This window comes from Lynx canadensis, chromosome C1 (assembly GCF_007474595.2).
Source record: "Lynx canadensis isolate LIC74 chromosome C1, mLynCan4.pri.v2, whole genome shotgun sequence".
In the NCBI taxonomy this organism is placed as follows: Eukaryota; Metazoa; Chordata; class Mammalia; order Carnivora; family Felidae; genus Lynx; species Lynx canadensis.
In genome coordinates, this window is record NC_044310.1 from 177,827,614 (window position 1) to 177,847,502 (window position 19,889).

Consider the following 19,889-nt stretch of genomic DNA (forward strand, 5'->3'; position numbering starts at 1 on the left):
AATGATCATTCTGTGATAACTGTGTAACTTCCCTTTCAGTAGGCTTTCATTTATTTTTCTTACTATTCCCCTGTTGTTGGACTTCTGAAGTGCCTCTGATTTTTCTCTGTTCTGTAATACAGAGATGAGTATCTTTATGGAGAAAGTGTTTGCAATATTTAGAATTAGTTTCCTGGGATGCAAAAAAGTATAATGATTGAGGATAAATAATTTGCCCAATTCTCTTAACGGTTTAATTGTTCATCCAGAGTATAGTAAAAACTGGCTCTGAAAATAACTTGAAATACAAGAACTTTAAATATTTAAAAAACACCTTTATTATTTTATTGACATTAAGCATTGTGACAGTCGTGGGTGTTGAGTTTTTCTTGTCTTTTCTTTTCTTTTTCAATAGGCATATTATGCCCGTGATGCTCTGGCTAAAAACCTCTATAGCAGGTTATTTTCATGGTTGGTAAATCGAATCAATGAAAGCATTAAGGTACTGAATCTCTGCAACCAGATAAATCAGCTGTAATAGATGTGTTCAGATTATAAACGTTAAGTTAAAGATATTTTAATTTTATAATCAGATAAGACTGTTCCTTGAAAATAATTTACCTTGCATAGAATTGAAATTTGTCAGGACTCTGTTTTGTTTTGCGTAGATGTTTTTGTGAGAAATCTCACCGGTCAGTGGCCTCATGGGTTTTGCAGAGTTAACTCTGAGAGTCTGCATCCCAGGTCCTGGTCGCGGCTCATCTAACTAGTTGTACACACTTGGCTGAAAAGGTCACTTGACCTCTCAACCTACTGATATGTTTGTCAATAAAATGAGGGTATTGGAGTATTGGGAGTTTGAAAGGCCCGACCTATTGTAAGATTCAGTGATTGTTTATTATAATTAGGCATCACTAATGCCTTCTTTAAATAAGTCATCTATCATTAAAATTTCTGGAAAATTCTATACCAGTATCCTATGTCATAGATTAAAAAACAACAACTAAATTATAGTTATTCTAGTTGTGAAACACAGTTAACTTGTAACATAAGTCTATCTTCCTTAGTATGCTTTTAGTTATATTTCAGGCCTAAATTCAACTCATTATTTTAAAACTTTTTTTAAGGCACAGACAAAAGTGAGAAAGAAGGTCATGGGTGTTTTGGACATTTATGGTTTTGAAATTTTTGAGGTAAGCTTTTTTCTATTCTTTGTATTGTTTCTATTCATGCATAATAGTTGGAAATTAAATCATATATTCTATAGACAGCATTTAATATATAGTTAATATAACTTTGAATCTACAAAAAACCTCTGTGCTGATGTAACAAAACGTGTGTGTGTGTGTGTGTGTGTGTATTATATGTGTGTGTGTTTAAGTGCTGAGAGCCAGCATTTTGGAGACAATGCTGTTTAGGAAGAACTTCTTGTATCAGTATTTGACTTTTGTAATTGCAGATTCAAAATTCTTACTGGGCAATTTCCAACAAGGTTTATGGACATTGTGCCTGTAGTCGTTCAGTCATTTGTAGGAAAGTGAGACAGGATGATGCCATGAAAAAGCCAGGGACGGGAGAGCCAGATGCCAGTCTGGCCTGGCCAGTGCTGGCATTTCATCCTGATGGGCTCAGGCTCAGGGTCTGGATTGGGTGATTTGTTGGGTCTCATCCAACTGCAATCTTACAGTGTGAGTTCTGTTGCAAAGATTGAAAGAATTTCTGGTAAACGCCATAATGAATTTTTTAAAAAGACTGCATGCTTATTACAAATTAAATATTTAAAAATTATATACTTATATTGGAATTTCCTATTTATCCTTTTGCTTTGACATTTAGAAGGTGTTTTAAGAATTTTTGTTTCGCTTTGTTTTGCTTTATTTTTTTGTTTTTTTTGTTTTTTTTTTTTTGTTTTTTTGTTTTTTGCTCCTTTCCCCATTGTAAGGATCTTTTAAAACTCTTACTCTTATTTCTCGGGAGTGGTATTTTAGTTTGGTTCAGGAAAATAACAAGTAGATCAGGCTCCTCCTCTCTTCATTCTCCCCATAAGTAATGATTTGTGAATTCCTTTAAATAACCAGGCCCTGCCCAGAATGACCACCAAAAGTGTTTATGTGTTCCAAATTATCAGGTTCACAGAACAGAAAAAAACATCAGCCCCCTCCCTGCAGCTAAGCCAGGACTTTTCCAACAAATATCTTTTTCTTACAACATTTATTTTTGTAATAAATTTTTGTAAATCAAGATCCCTGCTTGATTTTGTAAATCAAGATCCCTGCTTGATCATGTTCTGTATTTAGTAGCCAGGGGTAAATCATTCTTGAGGGCTGACTGTATGCAAGCATTGCGGGAAGTGTTACATATATTGTCTGATTTAATTTTCACAAACACTTCATGAAATAGTTACTATTATTCCTATTTTACAGGTGAGTAGGTGAGGCTCTGAAGGTCAAGTCACTATGCTGGAGTTACATGGCTACAAAATGGCAGACTCAGGACCTAAATCCTAGGCCCCCTTCATAAATAATAAAAAACCTCTGATAGGGCCTTTTTGTTACTTTTCTCCCCAAACTCACAGGGTCCCCAGTACCTGGAAATAAAGGAGAAAACCCAAACATGATAAGTTTCTCAATCCCTATTTCTGTACCATTGCCTCATTCCAAACTGACCAGCATGGGGAACACCCGTGGAGTTCTTCTACGTGCTGGTGGCCAAGCGTGGGACACCTGTGCTGTGTCCTGCCTGCTGCCCCCTGTCCTGCCGACCATTGAAAACTGTTCTTCAGCACAATGTCCACTTGTATTGATGCCTCTTTAGCAGACTACGCAAAAGAAAGTTTCTGGTCTCGTGGCAATTGGGAAGAATTTGAGGTTTGTGAGTGAGGAGAACTGCTTGAGTATACTCAGAACTCATGGTGATGAAATTACTTTCTTTCTAGCAAGTCCTCAGGTTACTGTTACCAAAGGGCAGCCGGTCAAAATCATTGTTTATAGTTGGCAGGGAAAATGATTTCTTACCTAGCACACTGCTGATCTATATTTGGATGGTTTCATGAACAGGACAAAAGTAGAGATCTTACTAGAAAGTTGGAAGGAAAACACACACACACACACACACACACACACACACACATTTAATGATGTATCTAAAATCAAAGAAACTGGTTTTATTTTAGTTTTATGTTGCCATAAGAAGATTTATTGATCTATTAGGCCAGGTGCCTAATGTCATGTCACAATACATGAAAACTTTTTTTAATAGGATAATGGGGTCATGAGGGGACATCAGCTTGTCTTTACATTCTGGTCTGTCCTAAGATCTAATCAGCCATGTGGTAAGTGACCACACAGCACTCAGGGAGCTGAGTTATACCCCATGAGCAGTTTAACCATGCCTAAGTGAGGAAGTCATTTGTCATTATTTATTTACTGCCTAATAGGAATCATATTCCTGCGGTAAACAAGACAGCTGTTCCTTCCCTGCATGGAGCCTACAGTGATATTAGCCGACCCTAAGATGGAGGGTCTGTTCCTGGCTGAGGGCACATCCTATCTGGTAGGAAGGTCTAATCAAGAAACTAGGTTACTTTTTAAAAATGCGTTTGCTACAGATCTAATCCAAACAGAAGTTAGAGGGGCGCCTGGGTGGTTCATTCATTTCAGCTTCGGACTCTTGATTTCGGCTCAGGTCATGATCTCGTGGTTCGTGAGTTTGAGCCCCGTGTTGGGTTTCATTCTGTCAGTGCAGAGCCTGCTTGATACTCTCTCTCTTCTTCTCTTTCTGCCCTTCCCCTTCTCTCCCTCCCTTCCCCCCACCAAATAAGTAAACTTAAAAACAACAACAACAACAATGAAGTTAGGTGTTCTGAGTGGACACAACCTGTAACTTGGGATGGGGTAAAACATCCTGTAGCAATGTGGGAATATTTTTTACTTAATGGCCAATTCAGGTTTCTCTCCAAGCCCATCTTTATGAATGTGCCCCACTTCTGCAAGTTATATCCTGATTTTTCTCAACACTGTTACAACTATGGACTTCAGTTATGAAAATGCCTGCATTATATTTGAAAATGCCCTTCTTTCTTCTTCAGAAGAATGTTCCAGCTCAGTAGTTCCTAAACTTAGCAGCATGTTGGAATCACTTGGGGAGCTTTACCCAAAAGCAAACAGGTTATATTTTTATTCTTTTTAAACAGAACTTTCGGGAGAGCCTGGGTGGCTCAGTTGGTTAAGCGTCCTACTCTTGGTTTTGGCTCAGGTCATAGTCTCAGGGTTTCAGAGTGCAAGCTTGGGATTCTCTGTCTCCTTCTCTCTCTGCCCCTCCCCCACTCGTGTTCTCTGTCTCTAAATAAATAAACTTAAAAAATAATAAATAGAACTTTTGGCATGGCATAAGGAATATAGTCACCAATATGGTAATGGCATCCTATGGTATATGTGCTGCCAAAGCGAGCACTAATGGCATCCTATGGTGACAGACGGTAGCTACCCTGGTGGTGAAAATAGCACAAAGTATAGACTTTTCGAGTCACTATGTTGCACACCTGAAACTAATGGAATGTGTGTCAACTGTACTCAAACAAACAAACCAGAAATTTCAGTCAAGGCCAAATTAACCAGTCATGTCTACAGCAGATCTTATGATGGCCCTAAAATCATGAGAAGTTATTTTTCCTTCTCCATGCAATAGATGCTTTGATTTTTTTTCCGTTTCCTTGAGAGAATTAAGACTTGTCTTTCATTATAACTAATTGTTCTCTGCATTTTCCTGTGTAAACTTTCTCAGATTAATCTTCCAAACATGTTGATTCTTAGTAATCTGCTTAATTATTTATTTTACAATTAAATTTATTTGGGGAAGCACGGACTAGAGATTTGGGTGTGTGCTTTTAGATACTTTTACCTGCTCTTTGATACAGAATTAGACATGGTTTTTTTGCTTGTGATTTATTCACATGCACACCCCAGATGCCATACCATAGTTTTCCTGGATTCTCAGCAAAATTAGAAAACATGGAAACATCAGGAAGTTCATACTGTTGAACATAAGGAAGCCAGATAATTAAGGACTTAAAAGTACCACAAGCTGAAATATAAGGGCTCAAGATCTGACTTAGGGAGAAGTATTCAGAATCCTCATCAGTGCATCAATGAAGATTTCTGTGGTACTGTCTACCCCAGCGAAAATAAACTGATAGAACATAATGAAAATTCTGCCTTTACTTTCCTTGAAATTGACTGCAAGAATTAAGGGTTCTGCCTTGTAGAACACCCTGGGCATCACTTTAAAAATTTGACAGTAAAGGTCCAGAGGAAAAAAAAAAAATTAATGTCTCTAATTCTGCCTCATGACCCCGTTGACAGTTCCCATGAAAACACTTTTCAGCTGAGCTGGTGGAAACCTTTCATCCATTTTGGTCCCTCTCTAAACGGAAGAGGGAAACTGATGCATTAAACCATGGGATGATGACACATGGATTTGACTGCAAAGCATTCCAGGGCCAGCTGTGTGAATAGCCCTGCCTTGCTGGCCGCATGTGATCTGATGTCAGTTTGGAAAACAGATTAGTGGAACACTGATACCGAAAAGAAGGGGAAGTGAGTTAAAATCCACAGAGAAGAAAAATCCAGCCAGAAATCCTTATTTAATGTCAGTCCGATTTTGTAAGGGAAGAGAGTTATATAATCCAGACACTCCAATTCCACACAATCAAGTTTGGATGTTCTTGTAACTGATCTCTGAGAGACGTTCGTAGCATCACCATAAAAGAACAACAGCTATTCTTTTTAAAAAACTAAATTCAAGACTAAGTTGAGCCATCTGAATCGATTTAGCTTCTTGCTAAGTGCTTATCTGGGAAGTACTACAATTGGCAGGTAGATTCCTGGGAAAATTAATAAATTATTAGTGTGCCATACGCCAAAACAGAACAGCAGACTGGATATTTCACTTTTCATACAATGGAGCTAGTTTCGTGCAGGCAAAGGGCTAGTTATTTTGAAGGGCTAGCTCTTTATTCATCTTGCCCTTTTGAGCCTCATATACATATATGAACCTCATATACATATATTGTATATGAACCATATACAGTAAAGATATGAGAGGCTAGATGCAATGATTGTTCCAAATCAAATGACCTAACAGTTGGGTAAGAGTCAGTATAGCTTGGTAAGTGTGCCTCGTGGTTATGAGATTTGTTTTCTGAATTGTTTTTAGAAGAAAATTGATCCTGGTCATAGGCAGTCCCTTCTGTTCCAGCTTTTTTCCTCTGATTTCGTTCTCCATGTGCTAGAGAACTTGAAGAGGAAGGAGAAGATTTAAAGTACCCTTTAGAGTGAAAATGGAGGGAAATAATATGGTTCATAATAGTATGGACGTCATTACTCTTGCTTTAACCTTTTAAATCAACGCTTAAAGTATTTAAGAAGACCACTATCATGCTGTTTTTCTTAAAACTTACCATGTTTGTGTACTGGGAAGAAAAATGTTATGTATTTAAAGAATACAAGACTGAAATGTCTCCCTGTCTCATAGTGTATAAGATATCATTAGCCTCCTCTGTTGCCAAGAAAATACAAAGAAATTAATAACAGGCCAGTATTTTTGATTCATCTTTCAGAATCCTTCCAAGCAGAAAGTTCATAGTTGATACTTAAGAGTATAAACTAGTTGTGAACTTCATTGGGGGGTATGGTTTGCTGTTTCTTTGATGTTGAAAAGGTGGACTCAAACTCAGGAATTCTTGACAGAAACCCTAGACTTCAAAGTTTTGGTATATTACATACTTCTAAACCTACCAAGTTCTTCCTATCCCGGTATACTCTTGGTGACTACAGTGTAAAACAGTATCAAACGTAGACACCTTGCTGTTTACCTGTTTTTCCTAGAGCAGTCCAATGGGGGTGGGATGGTTCTGGGCTCCATTCAGGGAGATGGTATAATGGAAAATTCTGGATGTGCGTATTTGAAGATGTTCCCCAAAGTTTTAGTTTTCTCCCTTAGCCTTTGGGGATAAATGTGACTTAGACAGTGGAGACACATTCCATGCATGGGGCATGGGTAGAAAACTGGAGACGGGAGGGGAGATGAGTCATTCAAGTTCCTGCCCACTTCCTCCTTAGGAGACTTTGATTCATGAGACTGACATGTGGGAGACAGCGCCCAGCTCAGGGATCTCTGGCCACCCACGGTTCTCGACACACAAAAAGCATCCACATATCAAATTGCTTCGGGGCCTTTGTATTCATGTGATGGTTCCTAGATCCAGTTTAGCTGTTTTCTAAAGGGAAGAAGGACCCGAGTGGAAAACCCAGCGGCGTTTAGTGCCTGTGTGCATGAAGTCACGTTCAGAGCCTGTGCAAGGTGCAGCTATAGGAACTGCTACCAGGCTGCTCCTTAATTTTTTTTTTTTTTTGCAAATTATAAACTTTTGCATGTTATTTTTAATGATTCGTGAAGTCCCATTTCCCAAAACATTTGGACAAGGTCAACAACTCAAACACAGATCATAAGAAATGCGATGGCCTTCATTTTTGGCAATAATGATTGCTCTGGTGATTTGTAACACGTTTTGCAGGCTGTGAGGTATGTTTGCAATGAATGCTCAGATATTTCTGTGGGGAAGTAAGCTGGTTTCTGCCTTGGTGATTGTGCTGTTCTATTTTGTTTTTGTTCTTTAAGCAACAGGATAAGGTAGGAGAGACCAGTTTTTTTCTTAGGCTGTCTCCAGAACGCTCTCTCCTTACCACATTGTTTATGTTTGAAGGAGAGACATAGCAGGGACAGCACGGGGGGTGAGGGGGAGTGCGGTGGTGAGAAAGAGGAGCTGCTTCTGGATCTTGCTGGATCTCTTCACTCTTGTGGTGACCTGCTAATTGCCTCTGTCTCTGACTCCCTGGGGCGATGGGCTATACATACACGTTTTTCCTGATAATTTAGAATTAGACGCATTAAATCCTGAAGCCTTGGGACTTCAAGCAAGTCACATGAGGTATTGTCTGAGTCAGACTTTTTATCCTGCGTAGCTCACGCCTCGCAGAACCACAGTTCAGACACCACTTGTAGGTATTGTAGACCTGTGGTTTGAACTGGTTGGACATGTGTCTTGATTTCGGAGTTTTATGCCAATCAGAAACATAGCCCGAATGGTAAAATCTGTCATTTGCACCAATGAATAACTGTCGGTAAGTGTTTACTGTTAGAAGTTTACGGCAAATTAAGAACTGATTGCATTTTGTATAATCTGTCCCTTTTTGCACCAGAATGCAGTAAGTATGAACTGTTTGCAGTGACAGTCTGTTGCATGCTCCTGTGTTAATGGCTTCTCCAACTGTGTGGATTTTGCAGTAAATGGCCATTGATTAACTGTGTGCAGATATGAAATAGAGAATTCATACAGGAATCTTTAAATGTTGAAGGGAAATCTAGTTGAGTTCTAACTTACTCCTTGAGTGGCATTGTAATTGTGAAGCTTTGCCTCTGATTTCTAACCTGCTTGTGTGTATTTCATAGTCCTGTTGCAGAGCGTACTTCAAGCTGTTCATGGTCATGTGATGTGTCCAAGGACACTACTTATTCTCCACTTCCTTTTCCTCATTAGTTACCATATGAAGTTCAGCATCATTTTGCTTAAATGGCTCCATGAGCATAGACTTATTAAATTGACAGAAAGGATTTACTCCATGAATTTCATGGAAACCCATTAAAACTTTTATTTGTAAGTTTAATTTGGGGTAGTGGTATTATATAAGGATATATTTTACCAAACTAAGAAAGCCAGACTTCCTCATTGAGAAATGACCTTATCCTGACCATAATCATAATAAGGCGTCTATCCCAGATGGGCTTGTGCTTCTGACAAAAATTGTTAAGTTCCAAAGATTAGAACACATAGCTTTTAAAATTTTATGGGAAAATGAGTATTGGAGGAGGCCCTTTGTACCTAAGACTGTGTTCGTCTTGAAAATCAGCGTGTGCCCTTTAGTAAGAACCTGCAACATTAAAAACAAAAAACAAAATAGCTTTTATCCTTGACCAGACTTAGCATTAAAAGATTAGTCAGTGATAGTGTGTATGTGTCATTTAAGGTTTAGAGTTAGAAGTTTTCCCTGGTTAATTAGTTCATCACTGGTGATAGGAAACCCTTAGCTGACTTCCGGCAAAGAATGTGGTCAGATACTGCGTGACTTTTTTGCTTTCGTCACTCACGGAGAGATTCGAAGGCCAGTTGCTCTGTGTTTTCACAGGAAGCGACGAGCTTCAGTTTCACGCCTGGACACTCCTGGCTCATTAGGCCAGGAATAGCCACCTCAGTGGGACAGGAGTCAGGTTTATCAGTGGTGAGGTCATACCATCCCTTGCTCCCATGGCTACCATCTCCCGTCTGCAATGACATATGATAGAGGTGAAGAGAACATGTTTTCTTACCAGATCTACCTCTTCCAGAATGGTGTGGTTCTTGGCGAATTATATTCATTCCACAGGCATGCATTTTGTGCCCTCAGTATATATGTCAGTACATTAAACCCTGCGGATTGTTCAGAGATGATTTAGGTATGGATCTTGCATCGGAGTTCATAGGAGGTAACTCTAACATGAAGAGAAACTGCTGAGGGGCCGAAGAGTGATAAATATGTGAGCCTTCTGAGAGAAGAGAGATTGTTTCTCGCTGGGGAGATGATTTTGATGTGCTGATTCCCTTGGGTCTCTTATTTGTTAGGCACTTCACTCATTCATTCACTCATCAAGTACGTGTGGAGAACTTGCTAGGTGCAAAGTCCTGTGCAAGGCATGGGCTTACATTGGTCAGCAAGAGAGTCACATGGTCAGCTCTTGCCCTTAAGGAACATACAGTCTAATGAGACAGATGAGGCTGAAACTAATCAATACATGTGTACACATACGCACACGCACACACGTATATACACACAGCATGATTTTTTAAAAAGTGCTGGTATCTAAGAGTTTGAATGAGGGAGCTGACCTCAGAAGGGGGCAATAAGTGGTCAGGTCAGGAAGACTTTCTTGGGCTCTAGAGTTTCACCTGAGAATGGAAGATTGAGAACTTGGGTGACAGAGATTATAAAGCTCACTGTTCCTTTTCTGATCCTTTAGGAGAAACTTTTTTTTTTTTTTTTTAACCACATGTAGAGTGCTTCTCTGTCAACTAAAAGTCTTCATCTTTCAAATACTGCATAACGTGTGTATACCTCATTCATTCACTTGACTCGTGAACCATTTCTTGAGTGCCTGCGGTGTGCAAACCCTCTGTGTGCTGGGCCTCGGTGTCCCAGGAGCTGTGTGCTGGGCTGCAATTAAATCTGCGAGATGGCGTGTGATGTCTCTTATGGATTGAGCTGTTGGAGCATCGCTGCTGTGGGACAGCTAGTGCATGGTTCATAAGGCCGTTTTCATTTTTCTCCATATAGGACAACAGCTTTGAGCAGTTCATTATTAATTATTGTAATGAAAAGCTACAACAGATCTTCATTGAACTTACTCTTAAAGAGGAGCAAGAAGAGTATATACGGGAGGTAATGTTGAAATATATATTTTTTAAATGTTCCTTTTATACTCATAATACAAATTGTGGATTTAGAAGCCTATCTAAACATGATCCTAAAATCAGATTTATCTGAGTTTAGCCATGTTGTGTCTCTTAAAAACCCATTTGTTATGACATCTAAGCTACCTGGGATTATCTTTGCTGCTCTGCTGCTAGTGCCTCGAACAATGCCTGGCACATAGTAGGTGCTCAGTAAACATCAGTTGACTGACTTGAGTCCTGGTGGATTCTAGTGCAATGATCTAAAATAATAGTGTGTTTAAAAAAAAAGAGTCTGAGATGAATGGACCAACAACTGTGACATCCATACAAGGAAACACTACTTAGCAATTAAAAAGGAACAAACATGGGACGCCTGGGTGGCTCAGTCAGTTGAGCGTCCAATCATGATCTTGCGTTCATGGGTTCGAGCCCCGTGTCGGGCTCTGTGCTGACAGCTCAGAGCCTGAAGCCTGCTTCGGATTCTGTGTCTCCCTCTCTCTCTGCCCCTCCCCCACTCGTGCTCTGTGTCTCTCTCAAAAATAAATAAACATTAAAAAAATTTTTAAAAAAAGGAAGAAATGCCATTTGAAACACCAGGGATGGACCTAGAGGGTATTATGCTGAGTGAAATAAGTGAGACTGAGAAACACAGACACCGTATGATTTCCCTCCTGTGGAATCTAAAAAACAAAACAAATGAATAAACAAAAAACAGACCGATAAACACAGAGAGCAAACTGATGCTTGCCAGAGGGAAGGCGGTGGGGGATGAGCAAAGTGGGTGAAAGGGAGTGGGAGATACAGGTTTCCAGTTATGGAATGGATAAGTCACAGAAATAAAAGGCCCAGCGTGGGGAATATAGTCCATGGTCTTGAAGTAGTGTTGCATGGTGACAGATGGCAGCCACACTTGTGTTGGGCATAGACTAAGGTATAGACAAGTTGGGGCACTAGGTTGTACACCTGAAACTAATGTAACAGTATGTCACCTCTACTAAAAAAAATTTTTTTAAACCAACAAATACTTGATCATGTGCTCATCTGAAGAATTTTAATCATGGCTTTTCCAGAGTCAAACATATTAAACATGAAAGGAAAAAAATAATAAAATAAAAGTGGCGGTCCGTTGTCCAAAAAAAAGGAAAGAAAAAGGAACAAACAATTGATAAACACCATAAAATGAAGGATTCTCAAATGCACTAATGCCAAATGAAGGAAGCCAGACTCAAAAGTCTGCATACTGTATGATTCCATGATATGTTGTTCCAGAAAAGGCAAAGTGACAGAGACAGAAGAGTTGGTCATTGCCAGAGGACGGGAGTTGTGAGAGTGTGACTACCAAGGGGAAAAACAAGGGAATTTTGGTGGTGGTTACATGACACCATGCATTTGCCAAAACTTATGAGAACTATATACCCAAAAAGTCAGTATCACTCTGTATAAATTTGAAAATGTTTTGAGGCTTTGTTCAATCTTGAAAAGCACTGATTTCCTAAAATTTTATAATAAAAACAGGTAATATTTATTGAGCTCTTACTGTATTGCCAGGTGTTGTACAAGTGCTGTGTATGGATTATCTCAATGTAATTTGAAAGTAATCAGAATTAGTGTTTACAAAGTCCTTGTATCCTTAATTGTAAAACCATACTTGGTTTTCATCCTTTCATTTTTTAAATAGTTAATGTTTTTGGAAGTATAAAATTATTTCAGACAAAAGGAGAAATCATTATATTCTGCATATGTTGTATTATATTTTTGTTTCCTTTTCATTTATTTGCTTTAATATTTGAATAATGACACTACCTATTTTTCTTCATTTTCTATAGCATAGTTGTAAATCATTAAAGACACTGAATCCTTTTTCTTTTTGCCTCAATATAGATTTTTCTAATGTGATTGTTATCCCAGTGACTTAGTAAAATAACCCATCTACTTGAAAGCTACATCATAAATATTTCATCTTTCTTTCAGAATGATCATCATGCTTTAGAAACATTTTATACTTTTCTGGCACTTTTTTAACGTAAACTTCCTAAAAGCCAGATTCATTCCCTTCCTGTCTTCTCACCATAAAGAGATTGCCCCAACTTTGATGTGTAACTTAAAAGTTTGTACAGATTGTCTGAGACACGTCTAAGAATATATAGGAAGATCCCTAGCTTGCTGTATGAATTAAATTTCTTCCCCTTAGCAGAAAAATAAATGTTTACACTTATGGGCAGAGTATAAACAGATCCAGAACGATTACATTTAGCCTCACAGATTTGGCTTTGTAGCTAGCATTAGAACCAGTGGGTTGGTTTTTGTGTCTTTCCTTATGTTGAAAATATTTTGTCTTAGCACTGGGATATTTTTACATTTGAAATAGTCAACTGCCCTACAACATGGGATTGACTCTAAAATTAATTTTTTCCTTGTGATTACAAATCAAGAACAGAAAAATGTAGGCCCTAGATTCCTGGGATCAAGTTCTGACTTATTTCCTTATAAACATTGTAAATATACACAGAGTAATATTGACCCAAGGGCCTGTTGAGTCCGTGTTTGGCACAGAGCCAGGGGAGTGCATGGGAAATTGTCACAGATGGCAGAGTGGAATGAGGGGCAGTCTCAGAACAGGTCAAGGGTGTTCCTTCAGTCACATCGTGTCAATGGCGGACTGCTACAATTAGGGAAGTTTTGGGAACCGGAAGATGACATTTGCTGCATTATTGTGTAAAGGAAATATTCAGAGAGGAAGGGAAATATATTAAGATGGCAGAGTCTGTTTTATTGATGGTAGTGTTGTAGTATCATCATCGTATGGAATCTGATTTTGTTCTGTTTTCTTTCTCAGGGCATAGAATGGACACACATTGACTACTTCAATAATGCTATCATTTGTGACCTGATAGAAAATGTGAGTATTAGGTATAATTTTCTAAAAAATTCTCAGTAATAATTTACTGCTTACAAAAGACCTCACTGCATTGGTGTCTTCATGATTTTGACACTTCTGAGAGCTGTGGAGTTCTAGAGACTTTATTGTAGCCATGAGGAATCATACACAGTTCTTGAACACACATATAGACAGCTGGACATTTTGATCCTTGGCTAGGATTTCCTGTGCTCATCTTGTGGCCGCATCACAGAGCCCTTTAGGCATTAATATGCCTTAGATGCATCATTCTTTTCTGTATACTGGTAACCCAGGTCCGGTCCGCAGCTCCTGGGAATATGAGCACTAGTCAGAGGAGGCTCTGAAAAAAAAGGTTTTCGCCAAATCAAATATCCATTTCATTTCTAAAACTCTAGTAACTTCTTCATATCCCGTTCAATGGTTATTACCAAAAAGATAATTATTGGTGAGGATGTGAAGTAAAAGGAACCTCTGTGCACTCCTGGTGGGAATGTAAATTAGTGCAGCCATAACAGAAGATAGTGTGAATGTTCTTCAAAAAATTAAAAATAGAACTACCATATGATGGTAGCAATTCCACTTTGGGAATATATCCAAGGGAAACGGAATCAGGATCTTGGAGAGAGATATTTACTCCCATGTTAATTACAGGGTTGTTCACAATAGCCGAGATATGGAAACAGCCTAAGTGTCCGTCTATAGATGAATGGATAAAAAAGATGTGTGTATATACAATGGCATGTTATTCAGCCACGAGAAAGAAGGAAATCCTGTCATTTGTGACAACGCAGATGGACCTTGAGGGCATTACACTAAGTGAAATAAGTTAGTCGGAGAAAGACAAATGCATGACATCATTTATATGTAGAATCTAAAAAAGCCAAAGAAACAGAAGAGAATGGCAGTTGCTAGGGGCTGGGAGTAGGGGAAATGGGGAGATGTCAGTCAAAGGGTACAGACTTTCTAGTTGCAAGATGAATAAGTTCTAGAGATGTAATGTGTAGCATGGTGATTACAGTTAACAGTGCTATATTATGTATTTGAAAATAGTTAAGAGGGTAATTTTTAAATGTTCTCATCACGAAAAAGAAATGGTAATTATGTGATGTGATAGAGCTGTTAACTAAGGTTATGGTGGTAATCATTTTGCAATATTGAAAGGGTACCAAATTATCGCCTCGTATACCTCAAACTTACACAGTGTTATATGTCAATTATATCTCAGTACAGCTAGGAAAAAATTTTAAGTAAATAAAGAACAGGGGCGCCTGGGTGGCTCAGTCAGTTGAGCGTCCGAGTTCGGCTCAGGTCATGATCTCACGGTCTGTGAGTTCAAGCCCCACGTTGGGCTCTTTGCTGACAGCTCAGAGCCTGGAGCCTGCTTTGGATTCTGTGTCTCCCTCTCTCTCTGCCCCTCCCCCACTCATTCTCATTCTCTCTCTCTCTCTCTCTCTCTCTCTCTCTCTCTCTGTCAAAAATAAATAAACCTTTAAAAAAATTTTTAAGTAAATAAAGAACAACAAAAAAAACATGCCCTTCAAGTTAAGATAAAGGAAGATGAAGGGACAGTCATGGGAGCTGAGTTAAGTAGGACCCCAGGAGCAGCTCAAGTATTGACCTAGCCTTGGTTCAGAGAACCTATGCGGGGGATGTCTTGTGTGTGACTTTGCAGGTGGCCAAGAGCCACAGGATTTTTCAGGTGACCACATTTGTCTGTATATATGTGAAAAGGCTTTTGAAGTCTAAAAAATTACTAGATATGTCTTAGATTCCAAAAGGTTACTAAATATTTTATTTTTATATCATCGTCTGTAGTTTATTATAAATGAATTGACTGCAGGAAGATTGATTTGTATGTGAAAACCTGGAAAAACTTATTTTATGCTTAGGATTACTCTCACTCCTGGCTTTGATAACAAAGTTATTTGAAACAATGCATAAACTTTATTGTCCTACAGTGGTTTTAGTTGTCAGTGGTAGGTGAGTGCTGTGTTTTAGGAATAGAATCACAGGCTCTACATGTCCCAACAAGTGCCTTTCACAAAACCTTTTGGAAATTATATAATTAGCCAGTTATCTCTTCTCTCAGTTTTCAAGATATTCCTGAAAGCTACACCTTTAATTAAATTGAATATGCTGAAGCGTTACTGTTTTTCTATTAATGAGTAAACTTCGTTTTGAAAAATCTGAACAGTGTTGGAGTGTGAACACTAATGTTCCATGTAAGCAGTTCAGAACTCTAATATCTGGGAAATCAGTAGACTGACTGGAAAGTTTTCCTGGTAAATTTTGTGGAACCCAAATTGTGGGAACTTGACTTCCAGAAGTCATGACTAGCACATTTTCCTTCATAAATAATAACCTTGAACTTAATTATTTCCCTTTAGAAGGAAAAAAAGAGAAAACAGTGTTCATACACTTAGTTTAATTAGATTATCTGAGCCCTAAGCACCCTTGCACATATGTTTGAAGAAACTCATGTTCACATAGGAGCCTGGGGACATAAAGGAAGTGTTTCCTTCCAGCATTACCTAAAAGTAATGTTTACTCTGGGGTTGTTATGAACATACTTGATTCCTGAGAGTCCACACTTCCCCTGGGTTTTGTGTGGAATCAACAGATCCTGGTCAGAGGATGTCCCGGCCTTGTGAGGAGAAGGAGAGAGGAACCCGGGACTCTTGCCTGGTGGATGTGGGTGGGGCTGATGGTCAGTAGAGTGGATTATTCTCTTGGGAATGGAGACATATGAGCCTGTAGGGGCAATCCAAGGAACAGGGGCCTTTATTTAGCAAAGTAGAAGATTCCTGATTTTTTACTCCTTTTAACTGGGCTGGCTGCTCTTGGGATAAATACAATCATAGGGTCTGAATACATAACAAATTCTCACTCATGTTCAACACCCGTTTTGAAATTTTATGTGGAATACGAATTTTATTCTAAACAGATACTCTTGAAATACAGCTTGATTGCATTGATCCCAAATCACATCTTTTTTTTTTTTTTACTACAAAATAAACCGTATTTTGAACACATGAACAATTTGAAAACATCTGAAACCAATTTCCTTCTCAAGCTATGAATCAAATAATGGCCTTAGAAAAGACTGTGCTTTGTGATTTATGACCACATGTTGTAGAGACAGCATTGTCACATTAGTTTCTGACGTTTAGATTTGTGTTTGAATGTGTTTTGAATATGAGGTCTGACTTGCCTTTTTCGAACAATGTGAGTTGCAGTCATCAGCCCGCTGAGGTGGCTGAGGTGACTCCGTAGGTCCTGTTTTGAGAGCGGAAGGGAATGGGGGAGGGCAACTGATACAGACCCCTCCTCCCCAACATCACACACACACCTGGGACACTGTGGAAGGGGACCGACTTCTGTGGCTTTTTGTTACTTGTTTTGATTGTCTGCTTTTCGTTGTAACTGAACGGAATTTTCTCGTGACTAAGTTTTTTAATTGTGTTTGACGGTGTAATTAGGAATCATTATGAAAACAATACAATGAGGAAGGAAGGAAACCTTTTTACTTCCTTTCTCGCAGAACACAAACGGAATCCTGGCCATGCTGGATGAGGAGTGCCTGAGGCCTGGCACGGTCACCGACGAGACCTTCTTGGAGAAGCTCAACCAAGTGTGTGCCACCCACCAGCACTTCGAGAGCCGGATGAGCAAGAGCTCTCGGTTTCTCAATGACACGTCCCTGCCTCATAGCTGTTTCAGAATTCAGCACTATGCCGGCAAGGTATGGGGGAGCCGCAAGGTATGGGGGGAGCCGTGAGCGCTCAGCGGGCCTGCGGCTGTTCCCCCGAGGAGGCCGTGCCTCAGAGGTAGCGTTCTGACCAGTGCCAACTCGTGAGGAGAAGCTGAGTTGCTAGAAGAGTAGAATCAGTAAATGTTCAGTAGAAGTAGAATCTGGGTCATGTTGAGCAAAATCTTACTAATACTGAGAGCTGAGAGGAAAGCCAGTGGACTTCATGAGAGAGTTGGAATGTATTTTAAAAGTCGATTTTGTTGTTTCTCAGCTCTGAGATATCCTATAAAAATAGATCTGTCAACATTAATAAAAGGAGACGTGGTAGTAAAAATTAGGAGACACTAAAGACTTTACAATAAAGTTTTACAAGCACACAAATATTATGAGTTCTTAGATTGAGATTTTGAAACAACAGTGGGGAAATACTGACTTTTTAAAAAAAGCATTATTCATTTGCTTTTGTGAGGGAATTTTATACCATCTAAGATACATAAAAATGTTAAAAACGAATTTGACCGTAGCTTGATTTTCAGAGTCCTGAAAAAGTATTGATTGACATTAATACCTCCTTTCTTCTAAATAAGATTACAAACTTCAAAGAGGAAAACATTCTCAATTATGTAGCTAGTAAAAATTAAGTATATAGTATCTGAATTACTGTTAATTTCAAAAAGTTGGAACTTGGTACTTATTCCCCCCCCCCCCCCCCCCCCCGCCAGCTTATGTTACTAAAAGATACTTTTCTGTTCAATTTCTCTGCTCACCTAGGATGTCTGAAAATATCAGTGCTATCTCTATTTTCTCCTATCTACTTAAGACTAGAATTGGCATATGTGAACTTAAAAAAAAAAAAAAAAGTAAAACCTCAAAAATGTGCTCAAACACCAAAAAAGCCTAAAATCCTTTGAAAATGTTATGAGAGCATTTTTGGAGTTTATTCTTGCAAATCCTGAAGGGTAATAGAATTTATTTTGAACTCTTCTGTGATTTAGACAGATGGAATTTAAACTTGGAGGCTAATTCGGTATTAGGAGTGTGACTAATGTGTTGGGGGTTTTTTGATGGAGAAAGAGGAGGCGGCAATAGAGATAGTCCTGGAATATTTTTAACGGTTATATGACGTTCTGGAGTGCAGTTTATCAACTGCGGAGTCTCTTGTGCTTCTCGTAGGTGCTGTACCAGGTGGAAGGATTTGTTGACAAAAACAATGACCTTCTGTATCGAGACCTGTCCCAAGCCATGTGGAAGGCCAGCCACACCCTCATCAAGTCTTTGTTCCCGGAAGGGAACCCAGCCAAGATCAACCTGAAAAGGCCTCCTACAGCAGGCTCTCAGTTCAAGGCATCCGTGGCCACGCTGATGAAAAACCTGCAGACCAAGAATCCAAACTACATTAGGTATTTTTGGCACATAAAATTCTCTGACAAGTTCATCATGAAGGCACTTTCAAGGAAGATCATTTTCCTGTTTGCCTTAATCTGAATTAGCCCCAGCAGAGGATAACTGAAGCTCTTAACACGTCGAATAATGTGGTATCTTGGGTTTACTTAAAAAATACTCCAGTGCCCTTTACCTGCCTTCAAGTAAGGAATTTCAGAATGGGGGAAAAAAGTGTGGTGTGGGATGGGAATAGATATTTAATGAAATCTCATTGTTGGCTCCTAGGGTTCTTAACTTTCTGTATCTCTTTTTTGTTTAATGACAAATTCAGAAATGTATGCTTTCTTTCTGGTAAGGGTTTTGCATAATACTCTTTATTGGATTCGTTTTGGATTCTTGTTACATTAACTTAGAATGCAGCATTAAAGCAAGCGGGGCTTTAGTTAGAACTTTGGTGTTAGAAAATATGTGCCTCTTTCTTTCCTAGGAGACTTGTAGATTTGAAGAAAGGAATGACTCCCCAGACAATCTTACATTTTTCAAAGCAACAGAAAGAATTCCTTAAGAAGCATCTGGTCTCTTTTTTCTTTTTCTGGGCATCTTAGGTCTCAAGATTCAGTAAAGACCAATTAGGATTAGAGTTTTACATATGTGTATTTGGTGAACTAGATAATAGGAGATGTGTGTCTAACAGGTCAGATTTCATATAATGCATACACACCCACACATACCTTCCATAATTGCCTTTGAAAATACAGTTGCGAGGAAACTAGCATGAAGAACGTTTTTGTGTCTGGCTTGTTTACCAAATATTGATATTAGTAACAAATGTAAAGAGTCAGAATCCCCTGGTTTGATTGCAATCAGTCAGGTTGGAGCATATATTGGTTAAAGATCCTAGTTTCAAAAAAGAAAGAAAAAAAAGGAAATTTTCTGTGGTCAGTTGCTTTTGTTATTCTCAATTAAGTGGACTTTAAAAAAATCATTACTTAATAATAATTTACGTGACATGGTATGCACAGATCCTAGGTGAACAGCTCAGTTATTTTTTTCACAAGCGTATGTATACACTTTGGCAATCACCACCCTGGTCCAGATATGGAACACTCTGTTACCCCAGAATTGTTCCTTCATTCCCCTTCCCTTTTAGTGGTTTTAATGTATTTCTAAGAAGTCTTAATGAACTACAAGTTTGTGAATATTATCATATTTTTTCCTAGAGTCTTTGTAGTTTCAAATTTCATATTAAGGTCCATATTTTTCCATATAGATAACCTGTTGCTCTGGCATCATATATTGAAAAGAAAAAAAACTCTTATTTTTTATTCAGTTAT

The 19,889-nt window shown here is 38.7% G+C and overlaps 1 protein-coding gene across 4 annotated transcripts in view; it reads left to right on the plus strand.

Annotated features, from left to right (window-relative positions):
- The window catches only part of MYO1B (myosin IB), a 190,823-nt gene that overhangs the window by 136,874 nt on the left and 34,060 nt on the right, over positions 1-19,889 (plus strand). For all 4 annotated transcript variants that reach the window (XM_030326153.1, XM_030326152.1, XM_030326154.1 and 1 more), the window contains exons 12-17: positions 395-481; positions 1,107-1,172; positions 10,404-10,508; positions 13,359-13,421; positions 16,963-17,163; positions 18,346-18,572. In XM_030326153.1, coding sequence (XP_030182013.1) covers positions 395-481; positions 1,107-1,172; positions 10,404-10,508; positions 13,359-13,421; positions 16,963-17,163; positions 18,346-18,572 — 749 coding nt within the window. The remainder of the gene's footprint in view (positions 1-394; positions 482-1,106; positions 1,173-10,403; positions 10,509-13,358; positions 13,422-16,962; positions 17,164-18,345; positions 18,573-19,889) is intronic.